At 52.0% G+C, this 25,417-nt stretch overlaps 12 protein-coding genes across 12 annotated transcripts; 7 read left to right on the top strand and 5 right to left on the bottom strand.

Moving 5' to 3' along the window:
- Window positions 1-41: 41 nt before the first annotated feature.
- On the bottom strand, window positions 42-714 carry M409DRAFT_25992 (uncharacterized protein; the record flags this gene model as incomplete). The annotated part of the gene is made up of 2 exons (XM_033807910.1): window positions 42-69; window positions 164-714. The coding sequence occupies 2 exons, from the start codon at window positions 712-714 to the stop codon at window positions 42-44; spliced, it is 579 nt and encodes a 192-aa protein (XP_033664700.1).
- Window positions 715-3,973: 3,259 nt separating this feature from the next.
- M409DRAFT_25991 (uncharacterized protein) lies at window positions 3,974-4,598 on the top strand (the record flags this gene model as incomplete). The annotated part of the gene is made up of 2 exons (XM_033807909.1): window positions 3,974-4,042; window positions 4,098-4,598. 2 exons carry the CDS (start codon window positions 3,974-3,976, stop codon window positions 4,596-4,598), a joined length of 570 nt encoding a protein of 189 aa, XP_033664699.1.
- Window positions 4,599-4,655: 57 nt separating this feature from the next.
- M409DRAFT_25990 (uncharacterized protein) lies at window positions 4,656-5,582 on the bottom strand (the record flags this gene model as incomplete). The annotated part of the gene is made up of 1 exon (XM_033807908.1): window positions 4,656-5,582. The coding sequence occupies one exon, from the start codon at window positions 5,580-5,582 to the stop codon at window positions 4,656-4,658; it is 927 nt and encodes a 308-aa protein (XP_033664698.1).
- A 1,215-nt stretch (window positions 5,583-6,797) lies between these two features.
- M409DRAFT_57287 (uncharacterized protein) lies at window positions 6,798-7,232 on the top strand (the record flags this gene model as incomplete). Its single annotated transcript, XM_033813586.1, has 1 exon — window positions 6,798-7,232. One exon carries the CDS (start codon window positions 6,798-6,800, stop codon window positions 7,230-7,232), a length of 435 nt encoding a protein of 144 aa, XP_033664697.1.
- A 2,358-nt stretch (window positions 7,233-9,590) lies between these two features.
- Window positions 9,591-9,935, top strand: M409DRAFT_25988 (uncharacterized protein; the record flags this gene model as incomplete). The annotated part of the gene is made up of 1 exon (XM_033807907.1): window positions 9,591-9,935. The coding sequence occupies one exon, from the start codon at window positions 9,591-9,593 to the stop codon at window positions 9,933-9,935; it is 345 nt and encodes a 114-aa protein (XP_033664696.1).
- Window positions 9,936-11,242: 1,307 nt separating this feature from the next.
- Window positions 11,243-11,817, bottom strand: M409DRAFT_57285 (uncharacterized protein; the record flags this gene model as incomplete). Its single annotated transcript, XM_033813585.1, has 2 exons — window positions 11,243-11,393; window positions 11,444-11,817. 2 exons carry the CDS (start codon window positions 11,815-11,817, stop codon window positions 11,243-11,245), a joined length of 525 nt encoding a protein of 174 aa, XP_033664695.1.
- A 1,616-nt stretch (window positions 11,818-13,433) lies between these two features.
- M409DRAFT_57284 (uncharacterized protein) lies at window positions 13,434-14,425 on the top strand (the record flags this gene model as incomplete). The annotated part of the gene is made up of 2 exons (XM_033813584.1): window positions 13,434-13,641; window positions 13,701-14,425. 2 exons carry the CDS (start codon window positions 13,434-13,436, stop codon window positions 14,423-14,425), a joined length of 933 nt encoding a protein of 310 aa, XP_033664694.1.
- Window positions 14,426-15,114: 689 nt separating this feature from the next.
- M409DRAFT_57283 (uncharacterized protein) lies at window positions 15,115-16,087 on the top strand (the record flags this gene model as incomplete). The annotated part of the gene is made up of 2 exons (XM_033813583.1): window positions 15,115-15,953; window positions 16,012-16,087. 2 exons carry the CDS (start codon window positions 15,115-15,117, stop codon window positions 16,085-16,087), a joined length of 915 nt encoding a protein of 304 aa, XP_033664693.1.
- A 623-nt stretch (window positions 16,088-16,710) lies between these two features.
- Window positions 16,711-17,506, top strand: M409DRAFT_37193 (uncharacterized protein; the record flags this gene model as incomplete). The annotated part of the gene is made up of 2 exons (XM_033810687.1): window positions 16,711-17,048; window positions 17,116-17,506. 2 exons carry the CDS (start codon window positions 16,711-16,713, stop codon window positions 17,504-17,506), a joined length of 729 nt encoding a protein of 242 aa, XP_033664692.1.
- A 5-nt stretch (window positions 17,507-17,511) lies between these two features.
- On the bottom strand, window positions 17,512-18,381 carry M409DRAFT_68361 (uncharacterized protein; the record flags this gene model as incomplete). The annotated part of the gene is made up of 1 exon (XM_033817802.1): window positions 17,512-18,381. The coding sequence occupies one exon, from the start codon at window positions 18,379-18,381 to the stop codon at window positions 17,512-17,514; it is 870 nt and encodes a 289-aa protein (XP_033664691.1).
- Window positions 18,382-18,845: 464 nt separating this feature from the next.
- Window positions 18,846-20,138, bottom strand: M409DRAFT_25982 (uncharacterized protein; the record flags this gene model as incomplete). The annotated part of the gene is made up of 1 exon (XM_033807906.1): window positions 18,846-20,138. One exon carries the CDS (start codon window positions 20,136-20,138, stop codon window positions 18,846-18,848), a length of 1,293 nt encoding a protein of 430 aa, XP_033664690.1.
- Window positions 20,139-23,358: 3,220 nt separating this feature from the next.
- M409DRAFT_57280 (uncharacterized protein) lies at window positions 23,359-25,412 on the top strand (the record flags this gene model as incomplete). Its single annotated transcript, XM_033813582.1, has 6 exons — window positions 23,359-23,661; window positions 23,714-24,139; window positions 24,226-24,363; window positions 24,439-24,561; window positions 24,653-24,773; window positions 24,847-25,412. The coding sequence occupies 6 exons, from the start codon at window positions 23,359-23,361 to the stop codon at window positions 25,410-25,412; spliced, it is 1,677 nt and encodes a 558-aa protein (XP_033664689.1).
- Window positions 25,413-25,417: the final 5 nt, after the last annotated feature.

Raw genomic sequence — 25,417 nt, 5'->3', positions numbered from 1 at the left:
CACGTCGGATGAGAACTCGTCCTGTGGAAAGGTAGACGCCGTTACAGCGCTGTCCTACGATCCGGCAGTCTGTGTCCACATTAGTGTGTGCTTTGCAAAAAAGGCGAGGGCCGACTGTTCAAAAAAGCATGGCATTTTTCCCAGAATCGACCTCGTGACTTACCTCAACCACATTCGTGCTATCAACGGCCCAACGACCACATATATTGATGTGACGACAGCGACAGCGGCGAGGATCGAAGCAAGTCCGCATGAAAAACCTCGCATGTAGATATCTGTGACATTTAGATTCGTCCCATATTGGCTTGTGACAAATTGCGCAAATGGTCCGCCGAAGCTGGATGCTTCTTCGCGCCAGGCAGAGTCCTCTCGGGAGTTCTTTGTGTTGGGGTCCGTCTCTGGCCATTGATGTTGACTGTGGTACGATTTGTGGTGTTCACCTTTGCGCCGTTGGGTTTCCAGAGATTCTGCAGCGGCCGTTGATCGTGCTGTTGACGTTGGCATCGTGGGTAGAGGCTGACGATTGTCGAACATGTCGACCCAGTGGTTCGGAGCCGGCTTTGTGGATTTTGTCGTTTGATGTTCGTTGTGGTCTGGTGTCCGGGCAACGAGATTTGCGTCTGCTGCGATTGGTGCAGCAGTCACGGCCAGGCTGAGGAAGCACATGAATATGAGGAAGATCGTAGCATATTTGAGCATACTGTGCCGTGACATATTGGTAGCCAGCTGGTGAGAGTAATTGAAAAGACGTTCAGTAGCGCCTTGGTTGATCACGAAGGGGATGGCAACACTTTGAAGCGGGTTTGTATGGAAGTGCCACCCCTATCAACCTGGGCTTCAACATAGCTGTCAACTATGGCGCAAGACACCAGCCGAATGCTACTGCAAGTGAACGGCCCATCCTGTCAATCTGAATTTGGTTCGACACTTAGCAGGTGGAAGCCATTTTGATGGTGCCACTTGGCCCGCCGCAGTGACAAGATGGCTCTACCATCGACCAACGATCTGCTTCGAAACGTGTTCTAGAAATGAACACCGCATCGTGATAAACCGAGATGTCAACATTGCAAATGGAGGTTTTCGGCCATTTTATTTTGACTTTCGTATCCAGGCCATATTGTGGTAGCATTGGCGTTGGCTGAAACCAAGACAACCAACCAATAATATCATGTCTTAGTAGATCCTGTCAGGCTCGAAGACGCCAGAGAAAGCCCTCGTATATCTCGAAAATGGCGAATGTATGTTGGACCGTCACGTTTGTGGTGGCGGAGAGCTGGTAACAATATGGAAAAGTTTTTCCGCGCGATGAGCAGTTGACAGCGAGGGTGATATTAGCGTGACAAAGGCGTAGAGTCCAGTGTAGCAGTCCGAGCTACAGGGCCTGAGGATGAATCAGCAGGGCAGACTCTTCAAAAGGTAAAAGTAGAAGCGACAATCTCCTAGGGAACAAGTACGAGAAGCCAAGAGCGACTTTACTTCATGGCATTAGTGCCGGCCACATATCAGACACAGGCACCACAGGAACTGCTGCCGGGTACGACACCGACTTCTGACATTGCAAGGGGTGAAGCAATGCCCTTTTCGTCATGTCATATTGAAGTGAAGGAGATAAGGCCTGCAGGTTTCTCGAGCCTTCGGAACACTTTGGCGTTCTACTGAATTGAGCTTTAGAGGTATTTGCGCGGCTCATCTCCCTGCCGTCCTCGTGTGCACTCAGGGAAATCCTAGGATGTTTTCGATTGAGATCCTCGCGCGTAATTCCATTCGGAAAGCCCTCGAAGCTAAGGGCGTAAATATTCCAGCAGTACAGCCTTAGTCGGTCGACCCAAGACGGCCATACAAGACAATAGCCAGCCGAGGATGGTATTCCTCGCATCAAGCCATGTCAGCCGCCTTGAATGGTGTGCTGCCGAGAGCCCAGCATGATGTACTATGAGCCTCTCAAGGCGCAAACTCTAGATGCGCTTCGCTCACGTAGTGCACCTCCTCTGGACCGCCTGGTGGGCCGAACTTGCGGCTACAAGGCTTCGATGCCTGAGAATGACAGCCTGAAGATCCCAAGCCCTTTGCACCGGACGACACAGTGCCCAAGTCCAGATATATGCGGGACCCTCGGCCAGAGGGCCATGACTGTCCTTGCGTCTTGACAAAAGTCCGTGACGAGGACTGGTTGACGTTCCGGGCTCTTTCCAGCTCCCACATCAGCTGAGAAAGTATGTGCTAAAGCTCTTTTGTGCTCTTTGGAAGTAAGAGTGCACCGCGACCTCGGCTTGAAGATGCTGTGTTCTCACTCGAGCTACCGTGGCCGTAGGAGTTCGATATCGATCGCTGCGGAGTCGTGAGGTCCTGCCACGGATTGTCGGCCGTTTCGGTGGAAGCCCTGAAAGAACACTGCTCTCTTGTAAAGGCGATAGCTGTTCACAAGGGGCTTTCATGTTCGTCGAAGAACGTGATGTCTGGTCAAAGGATTGATGATCTCGTAAGAGGCACGTGGTTGGAAGACACACAAGGAGCAGACTCCGCGGCCCCTGCGAACTCTCTGCAAACCACAAACGGCCTTGCGCTAGTTTGATTGCGGTCAAAGGCCTTCGTCATCAATATTCCATCAGGAGTACGCTGGCGCCCAACATCATTTTTCGACATCTACCTGTTCGAGAACGGCACGCGAGCAACTCGATGTCAAACTTGGATCATTTATCAGGACTCAAAAGTCGAATGGAGACACGTGGCAGGCCCATCCGCTTTGGGGCCCGACCGAGAGTCGACAGGAGAAGAACTTTGACGTCGTCCTTGGTCTCGCTACCGGAATCGCTCGTCTGAGCCACCAGAATGAGGTACCCTCCTTATTGCGATCAAGGTGAAACATTCATCCCCATTACTTCCAAGCCATCTGAGCAGCTTGGAGTACGATGTGAAGCGCAATCGCCTATGAAAGGTCGGAGAGATGGCACTTTCATTACGGTATAGGACGTTCCACTTTGACCGGAACACCGAGGGTAGAAAGCAACTTGCTAGCCCAACCGACTCCTATCCCCAGCTTATTAAACCACCGTAGTCCACAAGTACAACAGCCTGTTTAGCGGGTCGCATACGCCGACGCGGCTCGATGAGCAGAACACAGAAAGCCAACAGAGTTGCATGTAACAGGAAGATTGCCGTCATGCCCTACCAGCTCGTTCCGACTCCGGACTCGGTTTGCACTATTTTGATGCCAAAAGACATACTGATATTGCTGTTGCAATACCATTGGGCCAGCGTTGAACGGAGATACTCTTGCGAGTGAACATCTTGCCTCTCGTTTTGCTCCCTACATTGCCTCTGAGGACCTTTGTGTCTTCGGCTCTGGCCTTGCTACGACAACCTTCACATCTGCGCAGACATGTACTCTCAAGACACGGCAGACAATACGTTAGCTGGCAGGCAGAGGCATTCCATATTCCGGCAGCGTGCCCCGGTTTGTGGCACTGCCCATGACGTTCTGAACAGGAACAGGAACAGGAAAGACAGAAAGGTCTTGCTCTCATATCCGTACATGGGCTGCGGCCTGCGGGAGCGTCTATCATACTACCCCGAAGAAGAAAACCGCCAGGTGCTAAGTCTGGGGACAGCCTCGACCTCCACGAACCTTATTGTGAACATCGGCAAATCACGGTTCGCAACTTGGATAACCGAAACCATTGGCGTCAGGCCTCCTACGCAGCTGCTGGAGCCATCGAGGGATCGTCAAAGGCTATACCACGTTTCTGCATGCCGGGGAATCATGAGCCAAGAAGCCATGACATGCAGAACACAGCCTACATGACTTCACGAATCACAAGGTCACTGTTCTATATCGGAGATTTCAGCTGGGAGGCCTGACGATGCTGATCCTCTGGATATAAAGCAAGGCCAATCGCGAAGGCAGCGTGTAGCATCATCACGTCAAGTTCACAAAAGAATCTAGACCTTCTTCAACAACCATCACGCAGCAGCCATGTCTCGTCTCGCAGCAATTGGGTCATTCATTCTACTGGTTTCGCAATGTACTGCGACTCTGGAACAAGTAAGCAGTAGCTTTCCCATGCCACTATAAAGAAAGGAAGCTGACGTACTCGCAGCGCCAGAACAGTGTCTCCATCGATGGCCAGACTTGCCCGAATGGCTGGCTGGATACCATTTACAACGGCAACCGAAAGTGCTGCCCTGGCGCGGTCTACAACACGGACGATAACGTCAGAAACGAAGACAGCGCATACTGCTGTGTCGGCGCCACTTTCAGCGTTGCCACCGCTTCATTCTCGTCCTGCTTCCCTTTCTGCTCCGGGACCGATGACGGTAATGGCGTGACAGTCGCGCCGACTTCCAAGATGCCTTGCTCGGCGACGGTCATGCTCACGGATGCCGACTACAGCAGCAAAGTCAGCTCGGCATCGGCAAGCATCAGTGGATCATCTGGAGCAATGACAACTGGTGGTTCGGGTGGCAGCTCTGGCTCGAGCAGTGGATCTGCCGCAGCTCAGACGGGATCTTCTTCCAGCAGCTCTGCCGGTGCGGCAATGGTGACTAGTGGCCCACTGGCGGGTGCATTGATGATTGCAGGAGGATTGCTGTTTGTCTAGGTCGTCACAAGTAGTGGTGGAAAGTTGAAATAAGCCAGCTCGCTGTACGGACCTTGACTACGACGCAAGAGTCGTTCCTTGTACCACATACCAAGATACCCAGGCTGCTGCCACCAAGAGCAATGATAACGTGTAATAGCTGCTCAGCCATCTTACGGCCGTCCTTCTTACACCGTTCAGCATGATCACTTTCATCTTCTCATCCATGACCGCGCTCTCATTAACTCTTGGGAATTCAATTCCTTCCGGGATCGGTCTGTTGAGGAACTCGCACAGTGGTCCCCAGCCTTGGCCCAGTCTATACTCCAGCAATCTGTCTTCTTCACCTCGCTCTTTGAGCACTCGTCGGACAGTTTCGTTGTGTTCTCTATAGACCGGAATCGAGTTTCGTCGAAATTGTTCGCCGCTATTCGATCTGAAATGGCCTTGAACGACACCCCTGATGAAGACTTTGAAGAAGATCCCAGTCCGTCTCGGATCCAACCAGGCAGCGATCCTCAGCCCAACACTGTCATACGATGAAAACATGACATTTCCCCAAGACTTGTACCACGAATTCTCTTCTCGGCTCACCAGGACGATCTTCGCTTGAGGATAGACATCGATCAGCTCTTCTGCAAATGATGAAGTTGGCATGTCCGTAACCGCCCCGAAACGTCCAATGACTTTGTCGAAGAACTGCAGGTCCAATTTGGGACATTCTGAGGAAGGATTGCCATGGTATTTGTTCTCGTAGGCTGCGAGCCAGAGGTTGAAGTGTTCGTTCGCCATTGCTTGAAAGCCGTGGTAAGTCTTTAAGCCGAGGATCGAAAGGGCCGCTTGCATTGATGCTGTTCCGGTTCGACTTAGGCTCAGAGAGAGGACTTCCATGGGTACTGTCCGCTTTCCGCCTGAGTCCACGACATCGTTGATTTCTTGGAAGCATTCTGGATGTTTGGCGATTGTCGCTGGATCGAAACCGAAGAAAAGCTCCCTCAAGGACATGATGTGCTGTAGAAAGATAAGTCTAAGAACGATAACGTAGGTTCGTGATGAAAAGAGAGTGTTGTTCTTTTGACAAACGCTCGTACTCGCGTTCTGAATCCTTCTCCGAAGAGGCTGAATTGGAGCTGAAAGACGATGGGACTGGAGCGCAGGGCCCTCATTTTATTGAGGACTCTCCAGCCGCAGCTGCAAGGATCAAGAAAAGTCTTTCCGTGGTTATTCGAGCGTAAGATCGGCCGCCTGTCATCCTAAAACAAGGTCCAAATCGCACCTATGATCCAGACGAGGAAATCCATGGGGACTTCGGAGGCGGCGAAAGCTTTTGACGAGGAAGTAGGAACCGCTGTCATCGTAAGTGAACCTGTTGTTTGCGCTTCTGCATCACCGGCTACGCCAGTTGCCGTTGAAGATTGAGAGGTCATCTGCGGATTTGGAGTTGTAGTAATCCGGGCCTGGGTTGTCGTTGTAAGTGGCAAAGAGGTCGTAGGGCTGCTTGTGATCATTGAGGAGATTGTCGTACTGATAACAGAACTAGAGCTTTGAGTTGATGCAGTTGAAGCGATACATTCGGACGGTGTGCCGAACATCACATTGCATGAGCGTGGGATGACAGTCTGTGTCTGGTACCAGCTGGACCAGGCTGGGAGTTGCGTGAAGCCTGATAGAAATAATTAGCATTTGATTGTTCCATAACCACTTCAATGGCATCCTCAATTTGAGGACTGGGAGGTATTTTATACCGTCGATTGTCACAACTTCATCTGGTGCATTCGTGTATGTGGCCAGAGTACTCGTGCTCACTGGGGTGTATTGAAGCTCTGGTATGCAAGTGGTGCTAATAACTGACTGTTCTCCTGCCACGCCTGCTCATTCTATGTTAGCGACACATACACGAACAACACGAAGAGCCACGATTTCAAGAGTTATTTGTTGACGGATGCCTGGCACTTACACCAGTATACACACCAACCAAGTTGGTCAGGGGTTGCGCTGTTGCCATTCTCACACTGAGCGTTGCAAGACGGGGCAGCGGACGACTGCGCTGGTGTAGCATCCTTGTGAACACAGTTCAGTCGACAATAAGGTGTGTCTGTGACATTGACTGAGCCGGGTAAAAGAGAACCAGTTGGTCTAGTGACCCCTTGACCGCATCCTAGGAGACATGGCACATCGTTGAAGTTGAACGGTGGCTGATTGTTGATGCTGTCTTCACAGATGAGCGGTGACTGGAGTGCTACTGTGGAATTGGCGAGTAAGCCTGTCGATAAGGCTAGGTATCCTAGCAGTCTCATCGTCCTGGCGCTTTGCAAGTTTCGAGGTTCTCTTGATGATTGTGGCTCGCGGCGTGTCGCAAGACTGAACCTTCTTCCTTTCCCGGGCGGAAAACCGGATGAAGTAGCTATGATTCTTCTCATTGAACTCGAAAGTGAGGTCGCGCGGTGTTTCGATGATTTGCCGTCTTTTAGACTGGAGGTCAAGGCAGCGAAACGGATGTTCGGCAAGAAGAAGTTCTTCAAAGTTCGGCCGGCCACAATCCTGCGATCGGACCGGTCAAGAAGACCAACGTGGCAGCATCGCGCCGAGGAGTACACCCGGATGGATCACTTCAATCGAGGGAAACGACGTGTGATCTTCAATCAGCCAGAATGAGACAGGCACGGTGACACGGCAAAAATCTCTTGTGATGACTGCTCTAAAGCCTCCACTTTTGATCCTTCAAACGAACGACGATGTACTTACGACGCTTCGTACTGCTTTTTGTGAGCACCTACATTCCAACATCATGGCCTTTCCTCGATTGCTTACTTCTCGATCAACAGCTCTGCGTCAATGTCGTTGAAAAAAATCTTGTCCAACATCCTATCTTTTGGGACGCTATGGTGCGCATTGCCAGCAAGATTGACCTGGAAATGGACTCAGTGCTCGCCCCTTAAACAGTCCATCGTTCTTGTCAGAATCAAGTCCGTTGAAATGACCATCGATTGTCTGCAGTCAATTTAGCCAGAAGTGCTGGAGATACAGTACAGGATCATACCCCTGGAATCTGCTAGAAGTCTTCTTTTTTTCTCAAAGTATAGAAATTGTGAAGTGTGTCATGGAACACTGTCATTTGCAGCAGTCTGCATGGACTCCGGCTCAGATGCCGGTGCAGTGGGTGCTGTGAGAAATATACTCCTCATGGTGAATCCCAGTAAGTGCTTTCGCCAGATGGAAGTGTTCACAGTCTTTGCCGATGGCTGGAAAAGATGCGGACATCGCTGCATTGTTCTCTTGTCCAGATGGATTGAGAAAGAAGCGTCACGTTGTAATGCGCCATCTTCTAAGACCACAGTTGGAAGGGAAAAAGACGAACCAGGCAATCGCCAAAGCTGTCCGGCGGATTGGTAGAGGAAAGAAAGGGCGGCATGCGATGGATAGTCTGGGATACACGGTGACATACTTTTCCTCTCTCGTATTCATGTGACGGTGCATGCCGCAGTATGTATGTCGGTGAGTGAGTAGAGTCTTGGCTCGCTCCAGATCTGATAAAATTTGCTTCTTAGGGTCTAGCGGGTTCAACAATGGCATGGCTGGCTATCGACATCGAGACCCACTTGAGTGAATCCTTGCCACACGGCATCTAATCTGATCTGATCTGAGTTCTTGTTCATCTTATCGATTTGCTTCTTGCCCTGTTTGCATCCGCGAAATGCTACGCGCTTCGGCAGGCACGCCAGAGAGAGAGAGCTTCTCCGGCATGGGGAATGGATGCCAGAAGAAGAACTTTCACGCTTCCTTGGCACCTTCGTCAACCTCACTTCGAGAGGGTGCGAAGCACGATCTGGCGAGACTATCAGTCACCCAGAACAACGGTGACGTGGAAGCTACACACCGAAGCTCCGCTCGAGGACATCGAAACCGGTCTCTCCGACTTTCTCGTCAGCGACTAAACTTCGCCAGGAGACCAAGAGGTAGATCTCGTGGATGTCGATGCAAAAGCTCTCGACCACTGACGCTGGTAGCCTTGCCGCATCTGCTTCTGGACCCGCTGTGGTACTACGAAAGCAGCGTCATTCTCGGTGGCTCCCTCATTCCAATCTCATCTTCCTGGCTGAAAGCAACACTTCGATACAAGACGCTCCTCTAACCCATCTGCACCAATTAACACTAAACAAACGATTTGACGAAGTGTGTTAAAATAGCCTTATGCAACGAGGATAAATTACCCGTCCAACTGTCCAAAAATCATCTGGCTTGCCTCCGTGGCCATCTAATAGAACATGTTGGCAGTGGAGAGTGTGGCGCCAGTTGGCAAGATGCTCATCGATGTAGCCAAGCTTAGAATAGGCCCGGTGCATTTGTCTCCACAAGTAGGTACAATGTGTAAAGTGGTGTTCGTTGGTCACGAAAAGATCCAGGTCGCCTGTCAATGCGTCCTCTTCAGAAACTTGTGTCCGTCCTTTCACGTCGGCGAAATACGACCACGACCCACGGTGAGTCCTGAAGGCCTCGGCAGTTTCGTGGTCGTAACATTCTGGAGTCTGCCATGCGAATAACAGAATATCAAAACGGCAGTGACGCCTGCGCGCTTCCTCTAGGCTTCCACCACAGTCGTCCCACACCCGATTCGACGCAAAGAGATTAGCATTGGATATAAAGGAGGGCTCTGGCACCACGAAGTGCGCAGAGGGGAGGGTGGGAAACAAAACACAAGCAGCTAACTCAAGCCAGTTTTCTCAAGCACGGTTGAAAATCCTCATCTCGGACCACTGATCAACGATAGCGTGTAGTCTGCATGCTGTTCAGCTCTCGGGTATGAACTCCATTCCGTTTTAGTGTTCTTAGCTGGTGCCACAAGGCTCCAGTAATGAGATCATGACAAGATCACTGCCCCACCGGCAGCAGAATTGAAAAAGCCCTCGTCGACCCAACAATAATCCATATCGTCCTACAAGCATCAATCCCATACACACACAACGTTTGACCAGCTCATCTACACCGCTGTCCCAACCTACTATCAGCATCAACATGAAGGCCGTCACACTGGTAGGCTTTGTTGCCTATGCAGCTTCGGCTGTATCATCACCCATCATCAGCGGACGGCAATCAACCACAGATCAACTCTTCGAAGCTCTTGGTCCTCTTGGAGAATTTGTCAATGGCGTTAACAACTGCACTCCTGTGGACGTCGGCGTCGGCGCTGTGGAGCCGAACGGATCGATCGCAACCATTAACCTGGATATCGATCAGAACGATGTTCGTGTGAACGGGATTCTCAAATGCATCTCCAACGCTGTGCCTGTACCTGTCTCATCTCGCCCAACAACAAAGCGATCACCCGGCCTCGATATTGATCTCGGCGTTGCCTTGTAGCGCGGTCTACAACATGATTAAAGAGATGAAGGGTGGTACCAGTCATGCGAAAGGGAAAGAGGACGAGGGCTGCTTTTGTGTATCTAGAGTTAATAGAACGAGGAACACACTTGGACTTTCTGATGGAAATTGCTTCAGTCTACATGAAAGAGAGACATTCATTCACCTATGTTGGGTTTCGTTTTAATGTCCACCTAAGCGAGATCTCGTTGTAGTCACCACGAAACATCAAGAATCGAGGCTTCATGGCAGCAGTGTGGAACGGGACGGACGTCTGGCCTCAAATGGCAAGTGGATTGCGAACTGTTTACTGAGCGTCATACATCTTGGTCATCACGAACTGGACGAACTATGTATGGACGGTCTTCGCAGGAACGGTCACCCTGTGTCTTCGTTCCCATGGCCAAATCGTCTGCCTGATCCAACGCAAGACCCACCGTTACAACTCCTTGATGGTCTTTGCGGCGGCACTCAAGCTCATCGGCAACATTGTCCTTCTGGCTGGCGATGGGAACAACCGGCCAACGCGAAACATGGCGCGTTCACGGTTGTAGAAGCACAGGTGGGCTCTCAAGCTTCAGTTCCTCATGACGATGTTGCCATTGTCACTGCTGGGCTTTCGCTTTGGAATACGTTGAGTAAGTCCCCATGAGAAAGACAAAGCCACGGACGAAATCTTCTTACTCCCATACTCAGGGGGTTTTCGGTCGGCTACAGCATCTCTACGGCTGTCTGACTCGTTGGTATGCAGCAATGCCTCCTTCACGGACGGCACTTCCCCAGGGGTAGCATCTTAGAAGTTCTATCCTGCCATGAAGCTCACGAATGGTAGCTGGAGGTTTCGTAGGTAGTTATTACCGTTCCATGCACTTCCTTCTCTTTTCGTCCAGAAGCTGCCCTAGTCTATGAGCATGGTTGCGGAAGCCTTGGCACACCGAATTCATGACTCGGGAACAACACTGCAACAGTTCATCACCACCGTTCTGGTCGTAGCATTGGCTACAGTGGTCAATAGCCAAGCATGTGTTAAGTCGTTCTGAGTTTGGATTTGAGATCGTACAATGATGCTGACTTTTCGAAAGCTTATCGCCTGTTGAATCTTCGACAAGAACGCCTGTTTATGTATTACCTTCGCCGATGGTCGTATCGAACAGAACTCTATACATATTTCCTTTGCATACCAATCGTCGTCACTGTTCCGCCTCGTTGCTCTATCAGACCTCAAAATCTCAGCAGCCCACGCATTCACCTCCCTAACGCCATTGTTTTTATTCGAAGGACTTCGTAGTTGGGTGAGATTCGATTGTCTAAACAGACTCTTGGGGATATTTCGCTCTTTGTGAATACTTGAGCTCGACAGTGTCGGTATCACGGCTCGTAATCGGTTCGAGTCGTTGATTTTGACGCGATCGTCGAAATTCGACGAACGACACAGCGGCCGTGTGTGCTGCAAGAATACTAGGTAATCGTTAGCCACGTTCGCCTTTCGACGGAAATTCGAAGCATACGTCAAGACGATTGAAACACCAACAACCACCCAGGATAGCGTGCATCCTACACCTACACATCTCGAGATGTTGGCTTGGATGACCAGAAAGACCACGGCTCCCCAGAAGACATTTTCCAACGCATTGAGTATGGCGTTGGCTTTGAGACTTGCCCACTTATGGAAGTAGGCAACGTGCTCCGTGAGAAGCTGATAGCCGATGATGATGAGTGATTTAGCACCCATACCGAGCGCAATGGTGTTTGCTCTTGTTCGAGGTTGGCCTTTCATGAAGAGTCTTGGGACTGATAAGCCGATGGCGATGATGACCAGTATGATCTGAACAATGTGAATTGGAAGCTTGTAGCGGGGATTGAGCATGTCTTGAAGAGCCATTGCGGTTGTGAGGTTGGCTTAATCGTTTTTGGTGTATTGTTTGATCGTTGGAGTTTGTTTCGTTGGAAGGCTGTAGAAGAGGATCGTTGTTGCTTGTGATGGCAAGGACCAGATCGAGGGACGCCATATGGCTTTTATTTGTTTGAATCAACATCTCGACAACCTTCGTTCCCTACAATCTTTGTGTATACGATCAATGCGATGTAAAGCGATCTTCGACATTGCTCAAGCCCCCAATTATAGGGCAGGGGCGAATGCGAGGCAATGCGAGCTTTCGCCAAGCATTCTCAGCCAGATCTCCTTGCAGAATTCGTCACTTGGCTGTGGTCTGACGTCCCAGCAAACTCGATCCACAGTGGCTGCAGACAGGCTATGTTGCATAACTGAGATCTATCCATGCTGAAGAGGCTATGTCGTCGGGCTTGGCGGGTGCCTGATGAGACGAGCGACACGACCCGGGCGAATCCGAGGACATACGAGGCACTTTGAATGCCAGAAAATCCACGACGGCGGTCTCGATGAAGCGTATTTTCACTTCGGATATCTTGCTCATGGGCCGCTTGTGCGTGTGGTGTGATTCTTGAGCTGTGATGGCACAGCCTGACGCCGCCAAAACCTTCGCCTCACGTTGAGCACATGCGAGCTGATAAGGCGGACTCGATAGAACGCCGTCTTGTACGTGGAAGCGAGAGGAGGAGTGATGCCTGGAATCCCAATTTCTGGACTGAGCAGCAATGCTGTCCTGGGCTGGTCACACCTCTCTCTCTCATCACCGGCCTTTTGCGCATCATCCGAGAATTATAGACGTGGCAAGGGTCTTTTTGACTTCTCAATGCCGGAGCCGCGAGCTCGACTTTCTGAACGGACCGTGGTTCTAAGCTCTCGTGCAAAGACATTGAGCTTGTTGTGTGAGACCCCAGCTTGGGCGCGCTTCTCAAGCACTTCATCACCGCGGTCTTAACCGGTAAATCATTATTGGTCCGTAGACGACCGTCTCCTTCGCTGACTACTCGAGAACTCACTGATTCCCGACTTGGCTAGTACCCGTTAGCGTGACTCCGTGTATATATAGGGCTCTTCTCGCATTCTACGAACACCCAGTCGTTGTCGGCCATGCGGCGAATTTTGTCCGAACATTCAGACGCCACGAGCAGCCCAAAGCAACGAAGTGTCGGTCTCGCCAATTTCGCCCGGCCGAAGCAACTTGAGCTTCATTGGACCTCTCGAAGATCGCCGTAGCGTCGAAAATGTCTATGGACTTTTACAGGAGTGTTAAAATGCTATATCCGTTTGAAAGAATGCCGTTGGCAGGGCAATACACTGCCGGGAGATAGACTTTATCTCCGCGAAATGACAACGCCATCCTTCTGTTTACACATCAATATTGATACGAAAGAAGGCTAGCGTAGTCGCACTCGCGCAATGTTCCCGCGGAGAGATGGTTTGTGACGTGCCAACGGACTCGATTTTGCGATTTGACCGACTCCTAGTGACACTTGCATTTCGAACTCAAGATAAAAGGCAGCAGTAATGGCACGTCCTCGAGACGATCATCCAAGCAAACCAGACACCACTGCAGTTCCAAGCCGCCTCTATACAACACTCAAATCGCCACAATGCCTCAGAAAGTCTTTATCACTGGAGCCGCAGGCTTTATCGGCTCAGCCGTGACTGCAGAGCTCATTTCTCATGGCTACGAAGTCCTGGGTCTAGCTCGCAGTGACAGTGCTGCAGAAACAGTCACCAAGAATGGCGGGAAGCCTCACAAGGGCGATCTCGAGGATCTGGAGAGTCTGAAGTCTGGGGCGGCTGCTTCGGATGGAGGTAATCGCAGACATGCAATTCTCAAAGTAGAGAACTATCCTGATTGACTTGTTTTGCAGTGATACATCTGGCTTTTGTCCACGACTTCTCCAACCTCGATAGAGTCTGCAACATCGACCAAGCAGCAATCAAAGCCATGGGCGAGGGGTTGGCCGGCTCGAACAAGCCACTGATTGTAGTGTCTGGCACCCTCGGATTCCCCAAAGGCCAATTGGCAACCGAAGATACTGAGATTGAACGAGGCACTCCACTCTCCAAACGCGGCGAATCGCAGGATTTGGTGAAGCAGCTCTCGAAAGACATCGGGATCCGTGGCATGGCAATCAACTTGACACCGACTGTCCATGGTAGAGGTGATAAGGGATTTGTTCCCACTCTTATTGATGCCGCAAAGAAGAATGGATACGCAACCTACATCGGCGACGGCTCCAATGTCTGGCCGGCAGGACACCGACTCGACGCTGCAGTGCTCCTGCGCCTCGCTTTTGAGAAAGGCAGGGCTGGTGCAGTCTACAATGCAGTGGCCGAGCAGGGTGTTAGCCACAAGGATATCGCGGAGGTCATTTCGAAGAGGCTCGGCATCCCAGCCGAAAGCAAGAAGCCGGAGGAGGCGATGCAGACGCTGGGCTTTCTCGGTGCGGTCATTGGATTGAACAATCCTACGTCTGGCGAGAAGACGCAGAAAGAATTGGGCTGGGAACCGAAGCAGATTGGCCTCTTGCAGGACATGGAGGAGAACTACTTCATTCCCGGTGCGGGAAGCAAGTACGTCCAGGGCTTGTAATAATGAGGGAAGTTCGATGTGAGCACCAGAGGCAAAAGAACCGTGAGCGAAATTACCAGATGATGACACGAGAAATAATAAGCACTGCCCTTCGCATCGCGATACCAACGCTGAGGACACTCCTTCCAGCGTCGCCATGCAACGTAAGTTTTCATTGTCCGACCAACATATTGTCAACCACGGGTTGAGTGTCAGCCATCCATTCTGTACCAGCACTTACTTTCTAGTACACACTGCATGAGATACACGATCCGCTGGCCGAAAAATTATCTTGCTGATGCGTCGGCGTTGCTGGGGTGCCAGCGTTGAAGAAACGGCAGTACCATACGGAAGTCGACCACCCTCGTTCAAACCTCGAAAGCTGGCATTTGCGGCTGTGGAAAACTAATCGAAGATACTGCGCCATTATCACTCACATCTATGATGCATACATTGGTACTGATGTGCGTTGAAGGTCTGTCATGACAACCCTGTCGATGGAGAGCCGGCGTGGCGAGCAGAGCAGGCTGGAGGTTGTCCCGGCCGACCTCCCACACCCAGCGAAGACAGCCATCACGACGACAGAAAGCACACCATTGTATAAGAGGTGAGTGTTCGCAGTCTTGGCCTGATCATCAGCAGCAACAAGAACAGCAACAATCTTCACCTCAAAGCAGATCCTCCACAGACCCAACCCCCATCTCTTGAGAATGGCAGTCCTCTCCGTCATCCTCGCTCCCCTTCTCGCTGGCATCTGCATCGCAAAGCCTCTCGGTACACGAGTAGCAGATGCGCCGATTTTCGCTACAGATTCGGTGGCGACTTTCACGTGGGCTGATGCTACGCAAACAACCACAGCAACTTTCACTCTCCCGAAGCGTGAAGCAGTTCCAACCTGGCCACGCCGCATGCATCACCCGCTCGACATCGCACGCCTAGCCCAATCATCTCCAAAACCCATCCGTGTCCCACAAGGCGACGAAGAGAAAGACTTGGTTGTGACTCCGAAGCATCAAGTCGAGCACCCTCCGATCAAAACGGGAATTCATCATGAGCCCATCTCCGCGAAAGAATCCCGTCCCACTTCTCATGTGCCTGACCCTACGAAGACGTCCACCTCCCCGAATGCTCCGACGGAGATTGCCCTTTTGCACGAAGCGGCAATCCTCCACGAGCGTCAAGATGTGTCAACATTCACCTTCACCGGCATCAGCACCACCGCAACCTTTACCTTCAGCTCTCCAACCGGCACTGGGGCTTTCTCCTCCTTATTTACCCTCACCGACACGACGGGTCTGCCTTTCCAGAAGGAACGCCGAGATGCGGCGACGACGGTGACGGCAGCTATCGATGGCTTGACCAGGACGTTCACCTTCTCCGAAGCGACAGACTTCCCTTTCACGGCTCTTTCGCTGGATAAGAGAGTCACGGCTGCACCGACCCCGTCTGCGTATCCGGTCAATGCTGTGGATACTTGTGCGGATGCTTGCGATGCGGCGGATGTGTCTTGCTCCGAGTTGTTGACCTCTTACACAGCGAACACTTTGTGGTGAGTTGGCATCAGTTCCCTGAACAGTGGCATAGAATACTAACAACCCCTTCTGTAGTTCTTCCTGGTTCACGAGCTGCCACAGCTTCTGCTCCCTGGCCTCCGCGACTGCTATCCCAACTCTATCTCTGTGAAGACAGAATTTTCCTAGCAGAGGCCATAAGGAAGGACCCACGAATAATGCCCAACGATTGATGGATCTGATTATATCATGCCACGCCAGCACAACCAAAGAGAGACGCCTCACGTGTCAATGAGATAGAATGAATAAACGCATGACGACTTTCAACCATTTCTGCTTGTCCCACCAGCTTACACAATCTCGATTCGCCCTCGCATCAAGTGTGGTGCGACGTGTTGTCTGTTGCAGCACATGCTCTGTCATCGGCTTCACTCGAAGCCGCTTTTCGGGCCCGCTGAGTGAATGTTCAGCCGACTCTGCGGAGTTGGATAGAATCAGCAGCTTGGAGCCGCCAAACCTCCCGGTTGTAGGTTGCATTGGGTAAATATGATTGGTTGAATCAAATAGCACTGGGTCGGAAGGAGTTTGGACGTTTCGTCGTCACTTCACTGCAACCAAGCACAGTGTGGGCCTGTGTTTTTGATCGATGGCCCTCGGAAGATTTTGCCGCCTTCCATTGCTATCATCCCGTCTGGGAGGCTGTTGGATCGTTTCCAGCTCCAAAGACATATAAGAAGACCCTTCATGGCCTATCACAGCTCAATTCTCTTCCCACCAAACATCCTCCAACCCACAATGTCTACCCTCAAACCCCTCACCCTCTGGGGCGCCGGCGGGCCCAACCCGCCCAAAGTAGCCATGACACTCAACCTCCTCTCCCTCCCCTACACCAAAATCCCAATCCCACTCTCCGAAGTCAAGAACCCCAAATACACCTCCCTCATCAACCCCAACGGCCGGGTGCCTGCGATCCAAGACCCCAACACCGACACGGTGCTGTGGGAGAGCGGTGCGATCGTGGAGTATTTGGTCGAGACGTATGATAAGGAAAGGAAGATCAGCTTTGAGAGGGGGACGAAAGAGGCTTGGGAGGCGAAGCAGTGGGTGTTTTTTCAGGTTAGCGGGCAGGGGCCGTAAGTCATCACCGACCTCTATCATCGATTGTTTCTGGGATTGCTGATGTTGCTTTACGTGGTGTAGATACTACGGCCAAGCCTCCTGGTTCAAGACCTTTCACGCAGAAAAGCTTCCCAGCGCGATTGAGCGCTACGTGAAGGAGATCAACCGCGTGACGGGCGTCTTGGATACACATCTCTCCAAGCAGAACGACAAGTATGGCAAAGCCGGGAATGGGCCATGGCTCGTAGGCGACAAGCTCTCCTACGCGGACGTTTCGTTCGTCATGTGGCAGTATCTCGTCACCGAGCTGCCGGGCTTCAAGGGAGATGTGAACATGGACGAGTATCCGTTCGCGAAGGATTGGCTGGGGAGGTTGTTGGAGGTTGAGGGGATGAAGAGTGTTATTGAGAGTTCGATGGCGGCGATGCACCAGACGAGTGAGTGGCAGGGTATTGATAAGTATTTGCCATGATCGTCCTATTGTAGCTGGCGATAGTATGCGAACAGCGCAATCGAGGCAGTCACAACAGTCGCTGCTGTGATCACTATATTTCTCGTGGCTTTCTCATTCCTCGGGTCCTGAACCTTCGACTTGAACGCCTGAAATTCCGCCGTTGAGTTGCCCTGAGGGAATGGTTCTTTCGGCACAGGCTTGCCCAAGAATTGGCACAATGGCTCCCATCCATCCTCAACACTCCACTCCAGATACTGGCGACCCTGAACACGGCAGACCTCCTTGACATCATCGTAGTGTTTCTCATAGAGCTCGCCCATGCGGTGCGGGTTTTGTTCAAAAGCTCCCACAAACAATGGCTCCAGCAAAGACTGCGTCCACAGCCTGAGCCAAAACAACTCGGTCAGGAAGAAACTCTTGACCAGCCGCGGCCAAGATGAGTAGATCCCAATAAGCGTACCTTTGACGCTCTGTTCCCAGGCCTTGACATCTCTCCGCTTGTTCAGCACGACCTTAGCTTGCGGGTAGCATCTGATCAGCTCCTCGCTGAAGATGCAGCACGGAGAATCCGTCACGGCCATGCAATGGCCTAAAATTCGGTCAAATTCCTCCGCGCACAAAAATGCCTTGTCTCCGTTCATCTTCGCTTTCCCAAGACGATGCCATTGTGGTACGTCGGACACGCGATGAGAGACGACTTGCAGGCCGTGGTAGGTCTCATCGTAGCCTAGAAGTACCAGAGCCTTGGATAGAGATTCCGTTCCAGAGCGAGAGAGGCCTAAGCATAAGACTTCCAGCGGGCGGTCACGTTTGAGGTTGGGCTCTTGTATGGGGTAAATTATCTTCGCCAGCGCGAGGAAAGCATTCGTGGTGTGCATCTGCAAGGTCGTCATTGTCGTTCCTGGGAGGCTGCAGCAGTAAAAGGCTGCTGTAAAAGTGGCACTATCGGCTTCTTTTGAGACAGTATAAAAGTCCGCTATTCGCACATGAGCCACAGCTCACGGCCCGATGGATCCGAACAACACAAACAAGCTCGTGTTGGACACCGTGCTCCGTATGCGCTATTTAGCAGCTCACCAAAGAGTATGTCGTCATAGCTGAATGAGTGTTCATGGAGCACATTCATCTTGCATGCCACTGAGAACTCTGACTGATTCGGTGGATATCTGAGACGTCCAAATGCGCGCTCCAGTCAGCGCCAAGAACCAATCGTATAATCCTGAAGGCATCGGGTTTTCGGTGGCCTTATAAGTGCGACTAGATTAAGTTCATCATAGCCTGTACATTCTCGACATGCTCGCCGGTTCCTTTATAGCGGCTATATGCATCGACCAAATCCAGGAGTAAGTGACACTGCTCACCCTTGAGCAATATTCCTCGTACGAAACCGAGTAGCAGCTGCAAATCCTGGACCAGCATCGCCCATACGACAGAGCGTTCGAGGTTGGATAGTGTTCTTGATCCTGGTACGACGTAGATCGGTCGCGCAACGCACAGCCTGACACCAACCCAGTTCTTTCAGAGCACCTACTTCTTCGAAGAAGTTTTGTGCCATATCGAGGAGGAAGTCGGTGAAGTCCACGTATGGGAGGCTGAGAAAGTTCGAGTAATGGTGAATACTGCGGCAAAGATTGCGGGCATTGTCGTACGCACTGCGCTCGACTTCATCTGGTGATAAATCTTTGAGGAAGCTGGCTGACTCTGGCTGGAAGTGTAGTAGTCGGAGCAGGGTGCAGTCCAGGAGCAAGCCCATCAAAATGTCGTATGTGTGATTCTTTACCAGGTAGCCAGGAGTCCTGAATCGGAAGAATGTAGTGAAAGTATCGGAAGTCGTCATGAAGCAATGCTCTTCGATCTCCATGTCGAAGGCATTGGGTTCTTCTTCGGTAGTGAAGGTTACGGGCACTTCGAGGTAATTTCCATGCGTTCTCCTCGTCTTCTCCTCATACCAGTCCTTCACGTCTTGTCGTATCTTGCATATGTCGGTACAGATTGCTTCGGTCTCCGTCGGATCTGTTTCTGCGGCCATCATATTATCAGTACGCTCAAGTAACGCCGGAATTTGCATGACGATGCGATAGAAATCCGTCAATGGCCCTCTGCTTTCGACATTCGCCTCAGCCAAAGCGAGCCACTGCGGCTCTCCGAGAATAATGGCCTTCCTGCGTGCGACTCCAGCAAACAAAGTCGGCATTCGTAAGTTCCAGAAGATCAACCGATCGAAAGGTTCTGCCATGTTGAGAAACGAGGCGCCGTACGCTCGAAGTAGCTGTTGAGCACCCCAATAATGAGTTCCCCAGCCACCCTCTTGGTGAGGCACCGGAATAGAATCGTCATACAAGCATAGCAACATGATGCTAGTGATGACGGCTTTGGGTTCCATGTAAGGTACTTCACCTGCAGGGGCGCTGGTAGCCTTGATCAGCGAGTTCAACACTTTTCCATATGACGCTTGAGACTCTCGGACAAGACGCATGTCACCCGTCTTCGAGCCGATGTGGGCGAAACATAGTGTATCGATAGCTATTCTCAGAAGTGGCGTGGATGTGAGGTCGATATCTGGTAGAGCAGCCAGATAAGAGCGTCTATTCGCAAGGCCAGCTCGTGCTTCTGCGGTGGGGAAGTGAGTGTTCAAGAAGTCGGACAACATTTGCATCTGCTGGACTGGGCGAACGTTGACTCTGGTATATCTCTGGCTGGCGGGCCTGTTTTGGCTCTGTATTATTGCGCTTCTAGTTCGAGCGTGGCTGGCCGTGCCTCGCGATAAAGTACAGCTGGTGACCGTCTCCGCGTCGCTTTCTGGACTGTCTGATGATGACTCGCCATCATCGGCAGCAATCTCTGGTATGTTTCCAGCGGGCTGGTCTGGTGGCGAAAAAGACACATTTAGCCGGCAATCACGTTCGATCAATGGATACAAGAATTACCTGCTGCGTGAACGAACACACGCTCGATAGCTTCTGCAACACAAGGCTCGCAATAAGGGCCGACTTGGTCACGCTGGAAGCGGTGATTAGTACATACAATCCTTCCGAAGTCAAGGTCTCGAACGAGATCAATTCACTCACACCTTGCTTTAGTCTGCCGCACAGTTCGCAGACGCTCATCGATCCTGTCTGATCGGCTCCTGTCTTCTAGAGCTCGTGCAATCCTTTTTGTGCTTCCAAACAGAGAGTCATGATGGAGCGATGCCTTCCAAATCGTCTGCACCGCCAGTCACACCACGCTGCGCCTTTCGAGAGTCCCTTGAGCTGGGCAGGATGACGGCAGGGCTAGACCAGAAGATAGCAGGACGAAGTCCTAATGCAAGAAGCCGGAAGTCTATCGGGATTTCCTGATATCGACATGTCTCCCACGTGATCAGCGGCGTTTGTGGGTGTCTCTCGTGCGCGAAGATGGAGTCTTCGAGCGGACACAGCATGATCGAGGCGATGCATGACTGTTGGTCTTGTAGACGATGAGGCCGTCGCCGTTGGAAGAGGTGACGTCCCGGATGCCGGATGCCGTGGCCTTGCCGTGGCGGCTGAATCGACTTCCGCGCCGGCCTCGACCGGGGCCAAAATCAGCCTCGACTTGTTCACCTCAGAACACCTTCTCCTTCAGCATCATCCACCATATGAGTGCCATCGAACCAATCCAGTTGGGGGATCCCGTTGCATTGGCCTGGGGCACATGGTCGGTAAGCGCTTTGCATGCCTTGCCGCCAGATGCTGAACTTCGATCTCGAAAGACCGCAAACTCCGGTATGAACTGCGATTCAGGTCCCCTGAGAAGATGGTCAGCAATTCCTTGAGCCTCCTACGACTGCGGTCCTGAATTACTGGATTGATTGGTCCGCGATGCTGGTCGGACAGCAGCATTGTGCTTACTTGCCTCCGGAATGACGGTCTGCCACCGCCAAAGCCTGCTCATTCGCAAGTCTTTGATGTGACGCTAGCTGGAAGTCGACGCTCGAAGCGCCTCCAGATCTGTACTGAAATCTCAACATGGCATAATGAGGTGCGGTGGCCGCTCTACTGATATACTGCCGACTTCGTTCTCAAGCCCTAGAAGGCATGGTTGTCAGCGGCCCGCATCCTGTGGAAAAGCCGCCTGCATCAAGGTTGAAAGCATTGTTCGTTCCTGGCGATATATGCGAAGACGCTGTCCAATGCTCTCTTCTGGAACCCTCAAGCATGGCCGTCTTCCATTCGTGAGAATCGGAGACTGCATTCATGGGGACAAGCTTGAAACATTCTGTCTTTGCAACCGCCTCAAATAATGAAGGTCTTCTCTTTCGGCAAGGGACTTGACTAAGGCATTGGAAAAGAGATCAAAATGAGGTCGAACTTCTCAACACGTTGAACGAGATCTTCATCATGGCCAAGCCACTTCTTATTCGCTGAGCACAAGCTGCGAGAATCGGCATACCACTTTAACGACTGCTGGGCGCAGACTCGAGTTGCGTGCGCCACACTAGACGATCTATTGGACTCAATTGGACTGCGACCATTTCTGGAGGAATCTTTCACTTGCTCTAGCCGGTGTACTGCGTCCGTTGGCGGTACATATGCATGGTCTTCACAGCAACTCGACTGGATGCGGAATACTACTCTACAGACAAACTCCTAATACCATGTCCTCCACAGTCTTTTTTGGAGCTTTCAGATGGCTCAGGAATCTGCTCTGCGGGAGTCTTCGTCGTTTGCTGCGATCAATCGCCGACAGTCCAAGACAGGACTCGCAGCATAGTGCAATCGGCTCCAAAGCCTCGCTTGAACTGCTCGCATTTTCCGGACCATGGTCTGCCGTCTTCTTGGGAATCGAATCGTAAATCAGACCTCAGATTGAAACAGAGCCTCCATCACGAAGCTGTTATTTGGCGAATGCGCTTCGATCCGTCAAGCCAGAATTATGTGTCTCTGCTCACTGCCTTAGAGCGCTGTGGACTACTACAGATGTCAACCAAGAAGAAATCGCAGTATTTTCTCCGAGCCATCACAATCAACAACATCAATCCGCGCTCGCAATGTGGACTGCTCTCCTGCAAGACACAACCCCGAGGTAAAAAGATCGCCGGTTGACCTCTTCCCCACACGCTACTGCACCGCCATCTGTACTACTTCCTAATTTGGTAGGTAGATTCGCCCTCTGCAGGTAAGCTTAAAAGGCTAAACCAACTGTTCACCACAATCTGGAACTTCGATTTGGAGTTGGGTCCCGAGAGTGCCTTACATATCGCGCAGTACGACCAGAGGATCGCTAGATGCCAGCAGACATGTCCCCAATGGCGGCTAATCTACCGCCATACTTTCCCCTCGATCACGAACGGCATCACAAAGCCATGTCAACCCGCACAAGTAGAGCTTCATCTAGGAACCTTCTTACTCCTTCAGAGACGCCATGGAAGTCAGCTATATTCACCAATTATGGCGCAAGCAGTCACCATTGCTCCAATCAGCCATCCCTCATAGACTGCGTACATTTCCTTCACGGAGGAAGCCGTGGAAGCCTCCAGATATGAAGCAGGCCTCGGCATGGAAGCCAATGGCATAGCTCTCGAGCAGCCGTCTAAAGCTACAAAAGCTTTAAAGGTCCTTTTTCTGGACCTTTGGAGCCCAAAGCCATCCTCAGCTCTATCTCGAACGAGGACTCGAGCAATGCTCCCGCAGCGTGGCTTGATACATACTCCCATTCGAAAGCGCCTTTGAACGAAAATGCCGAGGAGTAGGAAAACCGACCGCGTGATACATCTACGTGTTTTCAGAATAGGTAGGCGTTGCGGGACAGGCTGACTTTCGAACCAGGTCTTCAAGTAAGGACCGACCTCGTGTCAATGCATTGACATATTTCTTGATACTCCCTATTACTCTCTCGCCTGTGCTGGCAACATGGCGATATCCTTTTCAACACTGTCACTACTCACCGTCCTCCCAGCATTCAGCAACACAGCTTTTGCAACCCCACTCGATCCTCGAGCAGGCGCTCCCGTCCTCTCTATCACGAACAGCCAATGGACCGCACTCAACAAAAGCGTCGGTGGGAGACTTCAGGTCGCATACCCGTTCGCCAAACCCTGCTATAGCTACTTCAACGGCAATCCCATCATGCCAGACGTCGCCGCATGTTCCGCCGTCCAGAACGGATACGTCGACGAGCAAAGCATAGCCAACAACTTCGGAGGCTATATCAACGTACGTTAAATTACTATCTCCTTTCCAACCCACTTCTAACAACCCCCTCCAGACCAACTGGGCCACCTGCCAACGCCACGCCCAAACCTGCTCCCTCGACTTCACCGCGTCGCAAAACCCTACCTACTACGCCCCACCCGTCAACTGCTACCAAGGCTCCGTGCCCACCTACTACATCTCCGTGCAGAAAACCTCCGACATCCAGTCCGCCCTCAAATTCTCCAACACCACCGGCGTGCCCCTCGTGATCAAGAACTCCGGCCACGACTACAAATGCCGCTCCGCAGCGCCGAACTCCCTCGCGTTGTGGATGCACAACGTCCAGCCGCCGATCAAGCTGAAGAAAGGGTTCACGCCGGACGGATGTCTCGACCCTGCGGGCGACGCGGTGACGTTCGGTGCCGGGCAGGGGTTCGCGGGGGTGTATGAGTTTGCGGAAGCGAATAATATCACCGTCGTCGGGGGGAGTAGTCGGACGGTGGGGCCGGCGGGGGGATGGATCTCTGGGGTGGACATGGGGCTTTGTCGAATACGCTCGGCTTGGGCGTGGATAACGTCCTGCAGATTCGTACCGTGCTGCCGAATGGGACGTATGTGACGGCGAATCGGTGCCATAACCAGGAGTTGTTTTTTGCGTTGAGGGGCGGTGGCGGGAGTACGTTTGGGGTGAATTGGGAGATGACGACAAGGGCGCATCCTCAGGTATGTGGAGATATATCTTTCTTCCCTACTCCTCGCGTCATCGCTTGGTGCTGATGTGTCTGATGTGATGTGCAGTTGACCCTCCAAGTCCTCTACATTCGCTTCGAGGCTACAAATACCTCCTCCATCACCCAATTCACCCGCATCCTCACTCAAAACGGCGACCGCTGGGCCTCCGAAGGCTGGGGCGGCTACGTCGTACGTTCCCGATCCCAATCCACCCCCTCCACTCCACTCCACTCCACACTTCTCCCAAAAGAAAAAGTGACTAACCTCCCTCCCCCCTCAGGCCCCCGGCGCCCTCTCCACCCAAATCTCCGGCCTAATCCTCCTAACCCCCTCCCTCTCCTACGCCGACGCCGTAACCCCCATGTCCACTAACAACCTACATCGCCTCCCTAGGCAACCTGGTCCTCGACAACAGCCTCTCCACCTCCCCCTCCTTCTACCAAGCCTACTAAAAATACATCTCCCCGAACCAAGAAAAAGTCGGGCTGGGCATCGCTCTGGGCTCCCGCCTCATCCCGCGTTCCCTCCTGCAGACGGAGGATGGACAGGAGGCGTTGGTGGAGGCGATTGGGAAGGCGAGTGAGATGGTGATTCCGAGTTCTTCGACTTCCAACCTTCTCGCAGACCCCAAAGCTTTGACGTATGGGTCTCCGTTTCAGATTCTGGTTACGGCGCCTTCGTCGTATGCTTCGAGGAATGATTCTGCTGTGACGCCTGCTTGGTACTCTGCCGCGTGGCATATTGCGTTAGGACAGGGGTTTGCGAACTCGGCTTCCGCGGCGGAGATTCAGACTGCGTTTCAGACGGCGCATGATGCGGCGCAGGTCTTGAGGGATGTGGCGCCAGGGAGTGGGGCGTATATCAACGAGGCGGATGTGTTTGAGCCGGAGCCGGAGGAGACGTATTGGGGCCTGGAGACTTATCAGAGATTGTTGGCGTTGATGAAGAAGATCGACCCCGGGAATCTTTTTACGTGTTGGGGATGTATCGGGTGGGATAGTACCGATGCGAGGTATGGGTGTTATCCGAGTTTGGATTGATTAGA

The sequence above is a fragment of the Zasmidium cellare genome (genome assembly GCF_010093935.1).
Source record: "Zasmidium cellare ATCC 36951 unplaced genomic scaffold M409scaffold_29, whole genome shotgun sequence".
NCBI lineage: Eukaryota > Fungi > Ascomycota > Dothideomycetes > Mycosphaerellales > Mycosphaerellaceae > Zasmidium > Zasmidium cellare.
This window is presented reverse-complemented; position numbering and strand designations above follow the sequence as displayed.